Here is an 18,101-nt window from a genome sequence, read left to right as displayed (position 1 = left end):
AAACCTTTGTGACTAACCATGAATGCAAAATCCAACCTTGGCTTGGAAGGAGAAACTGAATGAGTCATGGTTGAAGGGGACAGAGCAAACCCAGAGTAAATACAGGCATTCAACATTTAACATAAAGTGCCAGCATAGAAAGCTTAGCACAACGCTGTGATATTCAAAGGGATGGTGAAGTAGAAGTGATGGACAACTGCTTTTTCCTCCAAGTGCAGGACTGGTAACAATCCTACAGTTACATTTAGAGAATTCTGTGTATTTTGAAAAGGATATGGGAAAAATAGAGGTGAAGGAAGGGACACAAATACTGATGACTGGAGAACACATGTTACAGTGAAAGTCTTAAGAAATCTCAGATCTATTTTAGATGACTTGAACAAATATGTAGCAGTCATTATAGGAAAACAAGTACCACCTGTAAGTGCCAGCAGAAAACAATGGAACAATGGCTCAAAGCTGAAGCTGGTCAAATTTAAATAGGGTAAAAGGCACAAATTTTGATCCTTCATTTAATGAATAATCACTTTTGCTATGAAGATAAATAGTGGATTAAATCAAAATAATTTCCCACTTCAAAGAAAAAGTGCAAGGGAGTGACAGCACAAAATGTAAAAACCTGAGAGTTTAAACTACGTGGTCCAATGGCCCATTCTGATTTGAAACCCAGCCCTATGCTGTGAGGAGAAGCACCATGTCTGAGCTCCTCAGGAGCCATTTGAAATGCAGAGGGAGCATCCTCTCACTGTCCTGGGAAAGCCATCGTGGGATGGAGAGCAGCTGCACTGCCCTCAGCTTCATGTGCCAGGGGCTGGTCGCGGTGACTGTGACACAAACTTTGGGGAGTGGTCTCAGGGCTTACCTGCAGCTTGTGGAGCAGCAAACACAGGCCTGCTGTGACATGGAATGGCACCTGTACACCTGGAATGGCAGCTGTACACCTGGAAGAGACACAGCACATGAGAACAGGGACACAGGACTACTGCAATAAACTAGCTGAGTTTCACCTGGTATTTCAAAAGGAAGGTTGTATCAAAGAAAGACACAGTGTTAGGTCCCATAACTACACAATATAAAGACAAAAAAGAAGAATATTTCTTTTCTACAAGACTTGATGAACTTTAGCATATTAAGAAATTTAAGGGAATTGTCATATACCAGTAGTTGAAACAACAAAGTAACATGGTACAACATCTTCTGTCTTGCAGGCCCCATAAACTTTCAACACATCAAACACATCACTCTCTTGCTGGATGCACATTTAGTTGTGTGCTAAGCTTTGCATGCAAATAAATTCACAATTCTATTACTTTTATAAAGTAACCCACTCAATTACTTAAACTGAATTTTAGTACCTGAAAATTCTTTTTTGTCTTTGTGGATTGTTAGAAAACATATTAACATAATGAATTCATGCACAAAACTTATATTTTTTCTCATCTTCACAGCAAACAAAAAGTTGTGTTTAGCAGAATATATAAGGAAAGTATTAATCTACAGTCTAGTACAGTCTAGTCCAGTCCAGTCTAGTACAATAAATATAATACTAAGAGAAAACATGTGTAGCAGAACCATTATGCTGGCAAAAGATATTTAGCCTACACAGTAAGAAATCCTCTGAATTTTTTGTAATCAACAGATCATATTTAGTGTCTTCCTTTCATTAACATAGAGTTTTTCAAGAAGTGGGATAAGTCAGAAAATTGTTGTTACGCTCAGAGAAAGCACAGGATTTTTAAACGAGGAACCCTTCAGTTTCTGAGATCTCAATTAGTATTAATTACAAGTTTAAAGAAGCACCACAACATATTCACATTGATAGTATAGGCATATCTACAGCATAATTACTGTCACTTCAGTAAGTGCAGTCATGCATTACACATGCCCTTCTAGGATCAAAGTGGTGGCATATCCAGTCCAAGCTCCTGCTATCAGAGGCGACTGTGTTTCACATTCCCTTTCATAAATGTATCATTTTCCACCTTGCAAACAGTCAGATGTGTGTGGAAAAACAAAACCTGACCGCTTTATTGGGAATCTCCTCCAGAACACTACTGCTTTTATGGCTAGAAATATTCTTCCAGTCTGATTTTCTGCCAATTATTTCTGTCCCAGCATTGTTCCTCAGATGAGATTGCTCTCCTTCACTCACAATTGTCCTGTTCCCACTGTTTTCTCTTGGCTTTTATTTTATTGAAGAGAAATAAAGCTTTAGTATGCTCACAAAACCCTTTCCCTTCCCACTAGTTGTTTTAGTCCCATTTTTTTTCCGTTAACTACAACTCAGTTCGTGCTTCCTACACCTAGGCACTTCAAATGCTTGGCAGCATTCCTGGAGAGGTTGCTGTGGTGCCTCACGTGGAAGCATTACAATTTTATTTCATTATCTGAAAGGTCCAACTTGATACTATTTTAAATTGTATAAACCTTGCTTATCAGATCACTGGAGTTGCAGTTATTTTGGATGAAATTGCTCTTACCTAGTTTTAAGCAGCATCTCTGAGCTAGTCACTGCCGGTCCTTTAGAATCAGAGAGACACTTCACAGCATGATTCATCTGATCTATTTTTAGAGATTCTGACTGGATGGAAATCTGTTGTGCCCTAGAAATACTCTTCACTGACCATGCTTAAACAAATACCTCTGTTGGAAAGAGCTTGACTGAATCAACTGAAGAGCTTATTTTGTGGTTTATTAATATAGTCAGCTCCTTTATTTCCTTTAAAAAATCTTGAGATAGCAGATAATAGCAGAAGCAATCATAACCATGTACATAACTAAGTTTTCAGACTTCATCCTGTTTCCATTTCCCACAGTCTCTCAGTTGTGAAGTTTTCTCTGGATTATACACTGATGGTACTTTTGAATTGCATATTGAAAATGGCTCTTCTAGCACATTTTAAAACCCACAATAACTAGAGGCAGCAAAATTTTCCCTCAGAAATCAAATGCTTCTGTAATGATTTGAGAGAATTACAATTTGACAACTGATATTCTAGACTAGCACATGAGAAAGAGGAACAGGTATTTTAAAATATGCTGGATTTTGATCATAAAATGAAAGGATGTGGACTTGGGGAAGTTGGCAGGATGCTATTTGCCATCTCTACCAAACCTTATTAACTACCCCTGCTAAGCAAAAACCTTGAAATCATTAAATAGAAAAAGATAAATTTTAAAAAAATCAAACAAAACAAAACAAAACCAAGCACAAATATATATTTCTATTGTCTTCTCCAATTGAATGATTACAGAATTTTTCTGCACAAAGAACAGATTAAAATCAGAAGGAGTTTGATACTTTCCCTCAACTCCAGAGGCAAATCAAGGTAGTTACTGTACTATATGATCTCACAGTGGATTGTTATTTAAACATTTGCTACTGTTGAATCTTAAGAATTTACCTGAAATCATCCAAATATAAGTTATAAAAGAGAAAAAAAAGTGTAACCACTATACCACTTTTTCTTTCCTTTGTGAAGGAAGTGCTAGTACAGATAAATAGGTTTCACAGATAAAGAAGTTTTTCAGCAAGTAACAGGCTGGACTGAATATCTCAGGAGTTTGACCTGGCCAATACAAAGTCATGAAGGTTTTCTTCATATCTTGCCAATCCTGCTAACATACAAGCATTTGAACAATTTTTCACGTGACACAAGTGCTAAGACAAAATTCTTTATGAGAGGGGATAACTAGGGAAATTTTAATGAAATTAAAATTACAGTCAAATTACAGAATATTTGGAAGTCAGTCAAATTACAGTCAAATTACAGTCAGTCAAATTACAGTCAAATTACAGTCAGTCAAATTACAGAATATTTGGAAGACTGCTGAACACAAGTACAAAGAATTCAAAGTGGAGTTATTCACCAAAGCAGAAGTTATTATGGGTACTTGTTATCCTATTTGATGCTCAGACCAAAAATCAGAATAACTCTCAGAAGAGCAAACACTGAGCAACTTCACTCCTTGAACCACAGTACCAAAATGATTAAATTCCAGATAGTTCAGACTCACGGACAAATTCATGGACAGGATGCCCATAAAGAGATACTGAAAGTTATGGGTAGGATGTCCCCTCTAGCATCACATATCCAAAAATGATGGATGCCAAGGGACTACGAGGGAAATGGATTACCATTCAGACCCAAAATCCTCATCACAGAAGGTTAAAAGGATGTCATTTCACATAAATATGAAAGATTTTTTCAGAATGTAATTTCTGATAATTTTAATGCCAGACTATAAACCATTATGCCCCTCATAAACCAAAAATCATCAGATTTTTCATTCTTCATGAAAATTCTATTTTCTTAGGCCAGAAGTATCATAAACATATCATTGACAGTGGCATAATTAAGCATAACTCTGATCTTTTCAAAGTTTCTCTTTTCTGAAATGACTGGTCTTGTTTTGCAGTCTGCTATGTATTCCTTCACATAAAAGTTTAAATGCTTGCTCTAGTTTGCAAAGCACCCTGCTCTCAAGCATAAACAGGATTTCTTCACAAGTAATTCTTGTCAGTAATGTATAACTTCCAGAGCTCTTCCAGAGCTCAATATATACAAGGCAAATTTCCACCCCTGATTCTGAAATAGGATACAATAATTCTACCAAAGGCTTATCTTTGGTATATAATAAAAATAGTCAATTTTTCTTTGTGAAAACTCCCTCTTTCATTATTAACTCTTTAGTTAGGGAAGGGGAAAATCAAATATGAAAAAAAAAATAAATAAAGGAAGAGGCAAATGTGGAGAAAAAAATGCATTTTAAATAAGAAGAATCGTGATGGTCTTCTGAAAATATTAGAAAGGCAAAACCAGCCATGTTTTCTACTTGTTTTTCATTGTTTTCTACTTGTTTTCTATTGTTTTCTACTTTAGGATGATGCATCTTCTTGCAGATCAGAAAGCAAATCATATTCTGGGCTGCATCAAAAGCAGCATGGCCAGCAGATGCCTCTTGCTCTTTACTACACTCTCTGACCCCAGCTGGAGTTTTGTGTCCAGCTCTGGGGTTTCCAGAACAACACAGACTTGGATTTGTTGGAGAGAGGCCAGTGGAGGCCACAAAAATGATCAGAGGGCTGGAGTAGCTCTCCTATGAAGACAAGATGAGAGAGTTCAGTTGTCAGCCCTGGAGGAGAGAAGACTTGGGGAAAACTTTACGGGGACCCTTCAATACTTGAGGAGATTTAGAAAGCTGGAAGTGACTTTTTACAAGCACTTGTAGCAATAAGAAGGGGTGAATTTGAGCTGAAGAGAACACATATAGGTTAGATACTATGAAGAAATATTTCCCTCTGAGGGTGGTGAGACACTGGCATGCATTTCTAGAGAAGCTGTGGATGTCCCATCCCTGACAATGTCCAAGGCCAGGTCAGATGGGACATTGAGCAACCCAGTCTGATGGAAGATGTCCCTGCTTGTGGCAGGGGGGTTGAAACAAGATTTTCTTGACCCTAAGATGAGCTTAGTTGGTCAGAGCATGGTGTTAATACTGTGAGTTTGATCCCTGTATGGACCATTCACTTTAGGGGTGCACTTGGTGTTCCTTGTGGGGCCCGTCCAACCCAGAATAGTCTGTAAGTCTGTGATCTTTCATGTCCCCTCCAACCAAAACTATTCTGTGATCTATGGCTGCTTGGCAGGACCACCTCTTTGCAATAAATATTTTTGCCCTGAGATTGTATCACTTGCGATTAAGATCTTAGCCAGATTCTACCCAAGAACAAAGCTGTTATTGCTGTTGTTTTGCACGTCTCTGTTAAAAAGCTTTGACAAATATCAGGTTATTTTGGAATAACATTATTTCTGTAATGTTAAAGATTCTCTTTTTGTGAAGAGCATATAAGCATTAAAAGGACTTCTACTTATCAATAACAGAGGCTGAGAAAATGACAGCCCTGAAAAGAACCTCATACACGTGAGATTATCCTGGAATCAGACTAAATTCTATTTCAAAACATCAGAAAACTACGACACTGAGTGAGAAAATGTGACTTTCTGATCATTTGAGAGTTCTTTCCTCTGTTATTTATATTTAGTGCATTTGGAAGGAGACTTGAATAAGGGGCAACAACTTATACAGACTTTCTAAGGCTTTTTGTGGTGGGGACTACAGACCAAGAAGAATACTCAAGAGACAGAGAGACTTAATTTGTTTTCTATCTTAAATCAAAGTGGATGCAGTTAGTCATTCCCAAGTTCATAACAAAGCAAATCTATGTACAGTACCAAAAGCAAATAACTTTTGCTGACTTCACTGATCTATTGGGGCTCTTGGTTTTAAGCAGGAAGATCTAGAGGCTTTCATGTGCTACCAAAATTCAAACACCACAATTTTAAGCTTTGATGATTCTTTGCTCAATAGGCTTCTCCAAGTCCTTGCTCTTAGCAAGTCCCCAGTCAGGTTTGAATATTCCGTGTCATTAAGGTAATGTAGAAGAGGATAATCTGGAGATAAGATCAAAGGATCTTTGGTGGGGATTAACCTGGCAGCACTTTTAAAAAAAATTGGTTTACAAGGAGCCTTTTACTTAAATTTCAGTCAACTGTAATTCATTTTGTATCAGCAGACTAAAACCTGGGGGTTCATCTAGTTTTTGCTGCCTTTGTTTTATCCAGTAGGTTATTAAGATGTGCAACATGATAAACTACTGTCCTTGAAATTATGGTTTACAACATTGTTGCAATACCATTAAAATCCAGTGTCAAAATTGCTTAAAGCCAAGATGGAAATTGCTTAAAGATGGTCCCAAACTGCAGAATTCTCCTCTCCACTTTGGAAGAAGATCATGGTCCCTTGTTCCTCGTTTGGCATGCTATGACAGAGCTGACATCTTTTTGTTTTTTAATTCAAGTGAGCTATTCAGTCTAAAACTCCCATAAAATAAACTGGTGACATAGCAAACCTTGCCTAGAGCAAACCATGAAAAATCTTTGTCTACTTCTCTTGTGCAGAAAAAAAAAGAAAAAAAAGTTCTGAAGATAATAGGGGCGTGAATTGCACTCTTTATAAAAGAAATTTGGCCTGATAATCCTTTCTATGCAACCCACAGAACTTCCCAATATCCAGGAGACATCTTCTGTATTAAAAAAAACCCAACCAACAAACCCGCCTTCTCTCTGTTTTCTACCTTGGTTCAGAGAAGCTGAATTGCTCAATGGAAGTTACAAAACAGTGGTGCTTCTTGAGGCACTTTAAGGTATTTAAGAAGGGGAATAAGATGTTTAGATGTTTCACTCCTCCATTTAAATGAATGGCCCAGAAGGGAAAAGAGAAATCTCTGGCTCTTGGTCACCACTGGCTGAAACGGAAAGTAAAAGGCCTCAGACTGGCAACCTGAACTTTAGCTTGAATGAACCAGGCGCAAAGTTAGCACATGGCTCTAGTAACTGCCCAAAGGTTTTTCAGCATGTATCAACAACAGTTAGAGGGACAGGACCATTTGTGTTTTGGGGCAAGACATCAACAATGGTAAAAACCACCCTACAACAACACCAATGGAAATAAAACTTAATGGTTTCACAATCATGTTTTCATTGCTCATGGAGATGCAACTTTTCCCTTCAACACCAAGTCTTACACATCTTTCATTGCAGTGCTCTATACTCAGCTCCTTTTAGGAGAAGACTAATTATCTCAAGAAATGAGCATAAATATCATTACGATCAGATCTTCCCCTTGGTAGACTGTGCAGACAACTCTGAATCTAGAATTTTCTTATAAATTACATTAAAATGGACAAGAAGCCTTCCACTTTAAAAAAATCTTCCTTCCAATTGAAAATCTCTTAAAAAAAACCCAACAACATTAAACCGGAATGTTTTATTAGCATGAGAATAATTTCAAACAGTGTTTGAATACCAAATACAACACCACTGTCTTTTGCACTGTTTGTGCCATACGTATGACAGATTATTTAATCCTTTAATTTATCATTGCTAGGTATAAAAAATTGAGAGAATTTCACATAAACTAAATAAACTTGAAGACATAACATTTACACACAGTGTATGAATTTGTAAAGTGCAGTGAATATATGAAAATGTTTGCCATCATTAATATGCATCTGTCGTTCAGCAGGAATATCAAAATGTATTGTTACATCCAACAGCCTACACAAAAGACCAGGAAATAGATTCTTCTCTTAAACTAATGGGACTAGTTAATGAACATTCTGGAGAAAAGGTACAGTTTGCAATCATGTCAAAGTCCAGCTGAAAACTGAATTCATATGCAGAGTATAAATTATCCAGAATGAATCCAGTTAATCCAGATAATGACCATTTTAAGATAATGGGCTTTAAGATTTTAAGGTAATGAGATCCTTAATTTTTATTGTTAATATTTAATTGCTTATATTGCGTATTTATATTTTCCTATGCATGTTTATATTTTCCTATGCAGTTTTTGAGGTTTTTTGCTTGGATAATTTTGGTCCATAAATGTTCAAGGTAGGCCAAAAACTTTTTTTTAAAACAAGCCTGTTGTTATTTGAGGACAACTTACAGTTAGTTCACATACATCCTTTAATTTCAAATACACAGTCCTCAGTCTGAAGTTAAACCATCCTAAAGATCAACGAAAGTTCAGAATACACCCTGAGAAAATAGTACCCTTGATACACTCATAAATATTAATTACATTTATAGGAGAGCAATACAAATTCTACCAAGTACCACAGGTCCCTACAGTTATTAAAGAACAGGAAAAAAAATACAGATAGAAATGATGTGAGTAATTATTAGTGTTTCTAAAACTTTAAACTCTGTTCCACATTTTGCCAGACATTTCCCTCCCACTGTTCCCCCCACCCCCCCCAGTTTTAACAATAGTTGGAATAAAATTAATCTCATACTGATAATAAGACAAATGCTATAGCTTGTAATAATACAGACCATCATATAGTATGTAACAGAAGCTACTAAAGGAAACTCTTTAACAGTAAAATTCTAACAAAATAGTAAACCATCAAAATTTACAAACAACCTCAAACAGTTAAAACATCACAGAACAGATGTAATAATAAACACAATTCAAAAACCAGGCACACCTATGCCAAGGCAAATACACTGCACATTTTAATTTTTCAGGAGGAAATGTAACACGTAGCAGCTAAAGGAATGACAAAGCAAAAAGAAACAAAGTACAAACATAATGATTCTCAAAGGTTAATGGTTACACCACAGGCTTATAGTCACTGATCACATTTTTACTACCTATGCCTGCAGATAATTCTCTTTTCTTTTCCCCCTGAAGATGGCAGGACTATTATGTGTTGATTTTGTGTGCATTTTTAGTTGTCTTTTCTAGAAGTGCAAATCTTGAAAATTAACATTGTAGAGCCCAAAAATTAAGAAAAAGAACTGGAAAAATATCGGAACAAAAAAGTTATTGTAGAAACAGAAATTCATTACTTTCATACTCTGTCAAACGAATAATAACATGCACTTGGAAAGAAAAGCAAAATCTTATTTTAAATGGCATTTGCTAAAGCTACATTAACAAAAGGATTTGTGGCCCTGTCATGAAAAAAACATTGACCCTTGACCTTTTTTCAGTTTAGAGAAGGAGAATAGCCAGAATCTTGTGTATCAAACCAATGTTTGTTTTGTATAAACCTTCTCCCAATTTTCTTAGTTTGCTGCAAAAGCAGATGAAAAAAAAAAAAAAAAAAAGGACAATGAAAAAAGAAAAGAAGAAACTACCCCGAACGAAAGGCTCGATTCAGAAACAGTGCCAGGCTGCTTCTAAACAGTCATGTGACTTTTTTTTTGCTAACAGCCATGTGCTCGCGTATCATTTTACTCTGAAATAACTCTGCGGATTTCAGCTCAACCTGCCTTTGCTTATAATGCATGACATAGCCTGTGAGGGAGCCTGAGAACTGTCCCTCTTCAAAAGCAAGGTTCCCATGCTTGGCCTGTAACCATGGAAGCAGATGCCTTTTTTGCTTACCCCTGCTTACCTCTTTGCAGCCACGAGCTGCTCCCTATTGTTAAAAGGGGTATGCCTTGATTTTTCTTCGTCGTGACTGAACTTGCCTCTTCTTCAAAGGGCACGATGCTGCAGGTCATTGGTCTAGACTGTTTGCACGGTCCAGAGAACAGCCTTGATGTAACCCTTGCTCCGTCTGTGCCACACCACCAGCTGTGCGACTGCAGACTGTAGGGGGACATCGGAGATCTGTATTTGAAAAGAAGTCCGTCCGATTTTGCCATTGTGCCTTTTCAGTCATCGATCGAATGAATATCGAACCTTCTGTCGTTGCATGTGTGAAATAGATAGCTTAGCAAGCACTTTTGTGCCCAAACCTGTGCAGTGGGCCAAACTCTTCGTTTATTCACAAGTATTATTGGGTTTTGTAGTGTAGTAATTTCTTAGGAACTTTAATAACAGTGTTTTAATGTTAGACTAGCCGCACAGCAGAATCTCTTTGTTTTAACCTGCTTGATTTAGCACTTCATTTTTTTTTTTTTCTTTTAAAAGGTGCTTTCTCTTAATCATTTCCAGTTGAACATCAGCCCTCTTAAAGTGCAAGGGAGGCTGATTTGGAATCAGTATGAACAGCCCAGAATTGTGAGGGGTTTCAAAACAAGATACTGACTGGAGGTTTTCTGCCATGAGGCTTTAAAATTAACACAGGAGAAAAATAAACGAGAACTTGGAAAGATTCCAAAATTAATTCAAAAAGTAAAAAAAAATAAAAAAATATTGCTTTTTTTTCTTGTTTGTTAGATACAATAAAGCAGATAGTCTTAAAGAAAAGACAGATATTCTAACAGATAAAATAGCCCTGACAGTGGTGACTTGAACCCTAAAAGAGTTCATATTCTTTGTTTTCCCTTGATATAGAAAGACAAATAATTTGGAAAATTAACATCTGATAACATGGGTTTTTGCTCTTCTGTACCAGTGCAAAAACATTTTTGATACTCACTGGTAAACTATTTTTTTTTTAAATGTGTATTTTATTTTAAAGATGAAACAGTTAAATGTCCACTGCAAGAAATTATGAAAATCATGCTAAACCATTGAGAAAGTGTACCTGAAATGTTCAGTCAAAGAGTTCAACAGAACTCCAGGAATTTCAGGGAGGAGTGAAGAAAAAAGATTCTCTAGCACCTTCGAATTAAAAAAAAACCCAAACAGAATTGTAGCTAACGTGGAAAACTATATCAGTCGGTAAGCAAGTTTTTACTCTTCTTTTAATGGAATGGCAAAATCTCTGATCACTACTTGTCAGAAAAACCAATAATATAGTGAGAGCCATCAGCACCTACTCGTACAATATGCCAGACTCTGCTCTGTTCTAACAAAATTTGGATTCCATCAAAAAGGGTTTAAATATTCTTCAGAGTGCTGCTAACCCAGAGCTGTCTGTATACGACATCAGTATATATATTTTTGAGATACCACTGTCTCATACTTCAAGGCATACCTATTTCCTCTAATTGCCGCAGGCAAAGGGGAGGTGCACTAAAGAATAAAGAAGGTTATTGTGACAGATGAAACATAATTCACAATGAGTACTCTTTTCATCCAGCCTTAAGTAGCAGAGGATTATTCCAAGCTGAATTTTAGGGGAGTATGTATGATCTAATAAAATGAGGACAGGCCACAAGCTGAAAGGCAATATAAACCAATTATGGTTTTGCAGTTTGTTTGTGGGGTTTTGTTGTTGGGGTTCACCCCCCCCCACACACACACCCTTTCTCTTTTCTGGAAATAGAAGAAATATTAACGTGAAGAGGGTCTGAAGAAACATGGGGAAAAGTAAGAAATGCCAAAAAATAAAAGTTGGGATTTTCTGGAATGGATATTGACAAATGCTTATTCTATGTTTCTGCTTCTTGACACTTTAATGAAATAAGATCATACCTTTTCTTCAGTAATTATGCGCTGTGAAAGTAGGTAAACTAATTTTGATACACTTATTGAACTTGTCTTGCTTCTGAGAAATTCATACTTGAGTCTTCTAAAAATGCTGTGTGATGTCAAGTTTAGATGCAGATAACTGTGATAGTAAAATAACTTTCTGCTTAGTGTGTGTACATTGCTTTTCTGAGTCACTGTTTTAATATTTAAACAGTAAATGGGTAAGCTTGCATGAGTATTTTATGTTTGTTTCTTTATAGCATGCTTTTGAAAATAAGTGCTTAGCACAAATTACTGTATTGCATTTTGAAAGGCTTCATCTTTTTATAGTTTCAGTTTTCATAAAACAACTCTTTATGTACGATCTAAAATTGCACTCAGAATGTCTGGACCTTTTAGCTAGTTAAACTGCAGAAACTGCTAAGGTGTTTGGCAGAAAAGAAATAGAAAATGTCCCATTTTGTCTATAGAAATGCTAATTTAGATTAATTACTTTTTAAAGTAATAGGTAACTTTAAAAAATCCATTTTAATGTAATTTTATTAAAGCATTCATTGATCTCAAAAACATTTCTATAAATTTTGTATAATTTAATATGCAAAATAAAACTCTTTTTAGATATGGATTCTAAATGTGTCCTTTGAGTGTTCATATTTTTTGAAAAATCCCGGACAAAAACCCCTCAAACTACTATGAGTTAAATGTTTATTTTCATATATTTTGTATTTTTTTCAATTACACAAAATCTTAGAAGCAGAGCAAATAAAACTGTGTTTCTAATTGAAAATTAATTATTACTAGGAGTCAGTTTATATCTCTGAGATTTTGGACTGAAATACAAAATAAATATTAATTTTAACAGGTTTTCTGTTATTCAATTCTGCTACATGTCAGACCAGCTAAGATGATTTAACAACTTAACATCTAATGTTCCATAAACAAACAGCAAGGAAATGGCATAAAAATAAGCACATTAAATTATTATATTTTATAAACCAGAAAACAACAATGCTGTTTTGTCTTTCTAGAAACTGTTACTGAATTATTCTCTTAGATAATACAATTCCATGCCATTCTTAAAGGCAAACCTAAAACCAGTGTAAGAATTTCATAAACACCAGAAGCAATTAGGTGGATTTTGGTGAATAAATAGTATCCATTAGGCACACAGCAGTACTATATTATAAAGAAAGAATGAGCAGTCAGAAAATGTATAAAATGCAGTAAGAAAGCTGCTAGGTTGAAAGCATACATTTTAATATTTTAGTTCGCGAGGGGAGCGGCAGCCAAAAGACCATTCTAACCACCTGACAAACAGCAACAAACAACAGCTCTCAAGTCAAAATATTTATTAGGGTGTCATGTCAATGTACTGGCTAGCATATGTGCCAAGGAGAAATTATTCTATTATCTTCAGCTGAGTGAACCAGCAACAAAGAACATACAGATTTGTAAATATACATGGAACTGAGAATGTTCTTTTAAATCACACATCCATTTAATTTTCATCGATCATTTAAAAAATATATCAAAAACTGTGAAGTACAAGTTGCATTAATTCTTGTGACAATTTTTATGCAAATGTTATTGTTGCCCTGTCACTTTGCGCTTGCAATCCATGGTAAAGTTTTTTAGTAAGAAATATATACTTTAGCATTTGTTTCAGGATTCAAGTGGCATTTTAGCTACACTGAATGACATTAATTTAAGCAATATATCTTCTATTAATAAACTTTCAAAAACATATATTTTAGGGGCATTCATATCGGTAGGCTTGTTTTGTTCTCTTCAAAATTAGTTTGAGGTATAATTTATTACTGACGTGGCACATAAAACTTTCAGCAAAATTGCAGATGAAGGTTGTCTTTGGAAAAGTAGGGAAAGGAGAGCACAACAGATGACGCCTGTGAGCAACAAAAGAATCTCTTAAGATGAATAATGTTTTAATACAAGCATTCATATAATTTCCAAATCCAAAAATATATAGTATTACACATTATTTTAATTGTTTTCTGCAAAACATACATCAGGCAGAATGAATATATGCCAAATTCACCACATAGTTTTTAATTCCCAGTGTTGAAATTTTTTTAAAAGAGAAGAGGGAGGGGAAAAGAGCTCTTCCCCTCCCCTGCAAACAGCTTTGATTTTAAGCAAATCTAAGTGTGAAGGTACAGTTGTCTCATCCCATAGTCTATAAAGCTTTAAAAATCTATGTCTGAAATTAAGATTTGTAATATTTTGGGAGCAACAAAGAATTCAGCAACTCAGGAGACAACACTGGGAATGTAGGAAATCACAGACTTTGATTCTATACGACAAGCTGGATAGGAGTCAAAGCTGCCACATGTGGTGTGAAAAAATGCCACCCCGGTGTGAACAAAGGGTTTAAAATGGAGTCAAGAAGCGTGCAAGCTCAATGTCTAAGCTTTTCCTGTGAATTGTACTGCCACAACCTGCAGGATATCAAGTGGGCTGGGAAGAATAGAGTGCCTTTGGAAGCTACAATGGAGTAGCGGTGGCCGTCGGTGCGTTGGGGTTTCTATTGTTTTGCTCTTCTTGTTTGTGCGGCGCCACAATGCGCTGCTCTACTTCAGCAAGAAATTAAACTCTAAGCGCCAAAAATAAAGTCACAAAATCCACCGAGAAACTGATGAATGCAGTGAGTTGGATCTTGCTTATTGTAGACCTGGTTTACAGCTCAATGAGAGAATTTACCAGCTGGATTGTGCATTTTACCGGGGCCCGGACCGCATTGTCACATATGCAAAAAAGAAAAAAATAGAAAGAGGAATAGATGTTGCTCATAAATATCTCTATGGCCTTTTACTGAGATAATCATTGCAATAATATAAACATTTGTTAGGTTTAGTCAACTAGAAAGAATGTTGCACCTTATTTCCATCAACAGCTTTCCTCCTTTTATTACAACATAAAGCTGTTAATCTGCATATTCAGTTCAGAAAGATCTATCTTTCAGAAATAATCTATTATACTGCATGTAGTAGCAACCTAAAAATGTATGGTTTTGCTATGCTAACACTGCTCAACAGAGAAGGTACTAAACACCATAAATATTCTACCTAAATAAAGGAATAATAAAAAAAGAAACAGTGAAATATCTTTTCCAAAAATATGTGAACTGCAAAAAGTACAATTTCCTTGATGAGAAAATAGATCACAGTTACTAAATTCCTGAATAAAAAGAATTAAAATCCAAGAAAGCACACAAGCAAAACCTGATAAACAGTAGATTTTCTAAGAATTAAAGAAACCCTCTGATTTCCTATATTACATTTGCATTTTTTATTAAGGATCAGGTCAAAAGTCACTGATTTTTAGTTTATGAATGCAGGTCAAGACAAGAACATTTTTCTATTTACTCTGTGTAACTCTGTATAGAAATCAATCCGTTACTTTCATTACAACCACACAATCAATTCCATTTAAAGTACAATGCAACAGCCAAGTCCAAGGACAATATGGATCACTGAAAATCCTTCATACTATCCACAGAATTTATTCAGTTTGACTGGGACAATTTTTCTTCTTATTAGTATTCACCAAGATTTCGCAAACAAACTGATCCTGGCTTCACCTGTTTTCAGCCCAAAGCATACACCAAAACAAAGCAAACACTAATTTGGTGATACTACATCATTGTGTAAGTATTGCTCTTCAGTAAATAACACAAATAATCTCTTAAAAAACAGTTTTATGTGCCTTAGTCACACTGAGCCACGAATTTTTCTTCAACTACAATAAGACAGGACTACATGCTACATAAACCATACAACATACACACATGATGAATGTAGATGATGTATTTAAAAAGCACTCTGTCTTAGCTATTTTTTATCACCTTACAAATATTTGTAAACATGCTGCTCTCATTTTTCTCTCCCTCATAATGCTCTTTTGAAGTTCCTAGGGGACACAAGGACAACGTATTTAAAAAATGTAAAATATTATAAATGTCTTTCCCTACATTCCCAAAGAATTTGCTATGATATTTGGACAGATGCAATTTAGCCATTTTTATAATGGTTCATAATTTCATAACACTTTCATATGTTCATAAATGTTCATAATTTGTTTAACATTTCTGGTTTAAGATATTAAAACCTAGAAATACTATCAGATTTTAAAAAGGTAAAACTCCAAACAGTGCTTTTATTTACGGTATTTTTTATTTATTTTAATTATTCAAGTTTATTTGCTGGTTTCCTTTTGTTCCCAGCCTACTCTCTCAACTTAGTCTCTCCAGTATCTTAGTATTTTTTGGGGTTTTAAAACATTATTTTATCTTTCTGTCTGCCTGAAACATAAGCCTGTCAAAGAAATATTTTAAAAATAACAGAACAGATTGAAAAATGTCCTGTTCGGAGGTCTCTACCCAATAAAATCTTATCTTGAATATTCTTAGCATTTGTTCCTTATTTGTTCTGTTATTGATCACTTTGTTCAACTACATGTGTCTCTCCCCAGCAAGATATCAGAAAATGAAAAATGAATCTTGGAATATTGCTTCAGAATGTGCAGCCTGATGCAGACTAAGAACGCGGAGGCTGCGTTTCCATGTCCAGCGTTTCCTCAGCTTTGATAATTTGAGATATGTAATCTCTGGGTTTTTCTTAGGGTGCCATCTCCTTTTTTAATCCAATGTATGTTTTTTAAGTCGCTCTTAAACTGCTGTCCCTGCCAAGTGGCCATTCAGTTAGCAGCCTCCTCTCTTGGGCAGAAGCCAGCACTGCACACACGTACATACATACGTGTGCACGTACAGGTGGGAACGTGCCTGTTCTGCCTTGTTATTTCAGCTGAGCCTCAAACTAGGGCCCTCGTGAACCATTTACATTTATCTCTGCCAAGCCTCACTGGATGCATTTCAGTCATAAAGAAAATTGCATAATGCCAAATTTCTTACTCACATATAACAGCATGTAAATAGGCAAAGGGTTCACAGCACTGTGAGGGGAGAAACTGTTCTTACAGACTTGCAGTTATCCCCACTGCAAACCTTAAACAAGCATACATAAACATCTTTTTCCTCTTGTTCAGCTGTGTTTACTTGCCACTGCTTCCCTCCCCTGGCTTCCACCAGCTCATTTCTCCCCACCTCCTGAACCTGTTTATTTTCTTTCTCCTGCCTATCTGCCATCTGCATCGCTGAAGGATCCTCCAAAATCTGCAATCCCACACATCCTTGTCTCTCTGGCACCCTGAGTATGTGAGTGGGGTGCAGGACTGAACCAGTTAATTTTGTACAGGCAGGAAGAGGCAAAGCTCAGGCTTTGAGAATACGAAGATGGACAGTTTGGAAGGATTACATTAAATGTAAGATGTAATATCTGCAAGTGAGATAGCAGGGATACTGTTGGCAGAGAAAAAATCACTTTCCCAGAATGCTCTCCATCTATTCAGACATTAAACAGCTGAAACGTGTGCGCCACAGAGGTTAAGCTTGTCTGCTGAGAGCAGGACACCGAGCCACTGAGCAGCCCCTGCTTCTCCCTCCGACTGCTGCGCCAGCCTGGGGAGCCATGACACCAATTTCACCAGCAATCTGCCCCCAGGGGCTGTTTTAAGACTGTCCTAGACCCATCTGCAAAGCTGGCCCCAGAGAGCCAGCCCAGGTCTGTTTGACATGCTACAGAACAGCTATGTAATCCAGTTCAGAGCCTGCAAAAGAGCGATTTAAGGGATCTTTATTTATTAGTAGAAAACAATTCCAAGCTTTCCTCACTCAGCTGCATAAATTAACAAACAAGGCTTTCCACTGGCTAAAATGCACACAGGACCAGCACAGCAACCACCTTCAAAATCAGCTCATCCCTCTCAGCAAAGACCATTTGTTAGAGCAGATCCTCTTGCCATCTCCCAAAGCCTACTGGATCTACATGATGCTCTCAGGCCAGTCCAGGTAACAAGACCAAATGGACAGGAGGCAGAGGAACACATGGGGAAAACACAGTCTGAACAACCTCCTCTAGGACAGAAAACTACTCCCCAAACATCTGCTGCAGAGCCACTACCCCTGGATGAAGGTGTCAGAATGGTAAGAACAATCATCAGGGCCCCTGTCACCCTGAAGAGCTTGGGGACTATGCCCTTAACCTTTGCCCATCCCCTGAAGAAGATGCCTGGAAAAATCAGTCTGTAAAAGTATGAGGTTAGGAAAAAAAATCACCACCCTCTTCTGCTACAGTGGCTGCTGA

At 36.5% G+C, this 18,101-nt stretch overlaps 1 protein-coding gene across 11 annotated transcripts in view; it reads right to left on the bottom strand.

The window, feature by feature from the left end:
* LOC119704257 overlaps positions 1-18,101 on the bottom strand; it is a 279,500-nt gene that overhangs the window by 132,177 nt on the left and 129,222 nt on the right. For 8 of the 11 annotated variants that reach the window (XR_005257893.1, XR_005257894.1, XR_005257897.1 and 5 more), the window contains one exon: positions 863-941. Coding sequence is in view for 2 of the 11 variants with exons in the window: in XM_038145189.1 (XP_038001117.1) it covers positions 863-941; positions 9,974-10,170 (276 nt within the window). In the remaining 9 variants the exon portion in view is untranslated. Of the gene's footprint in view, positions 1-862; positions 942-9,973; positions 10,171-18,101 lie in introns of all 11 variants that reach the window. The other 3 variants (XR_005257915.1, XM_038145189.1, XM_038145178.1) reach the window with 1 other exon arrangement.

Source organism: Motacilla alba, chromosome 1 (genome assembly GCF_015832195.1).
Source record: "Motacilla alba alba isolate MOTALB_02 chromosome 1, Motacilla_alba_V1.0_pri, whole genome shotgun sequence".
In the NCBI taxonomy this organism is placed as follows: domain Eukaryota; kingdom Metazoa; phylum Chordata; class Aves; order Passeriformes; family Motacillidae; genus Motacilla; species Motacilla alba.
The sequence above is the reverse complement of the archived record's forward strand: the minus strand, read 5'-3'. Positions and strand labels throughout refer to the sequence as shown.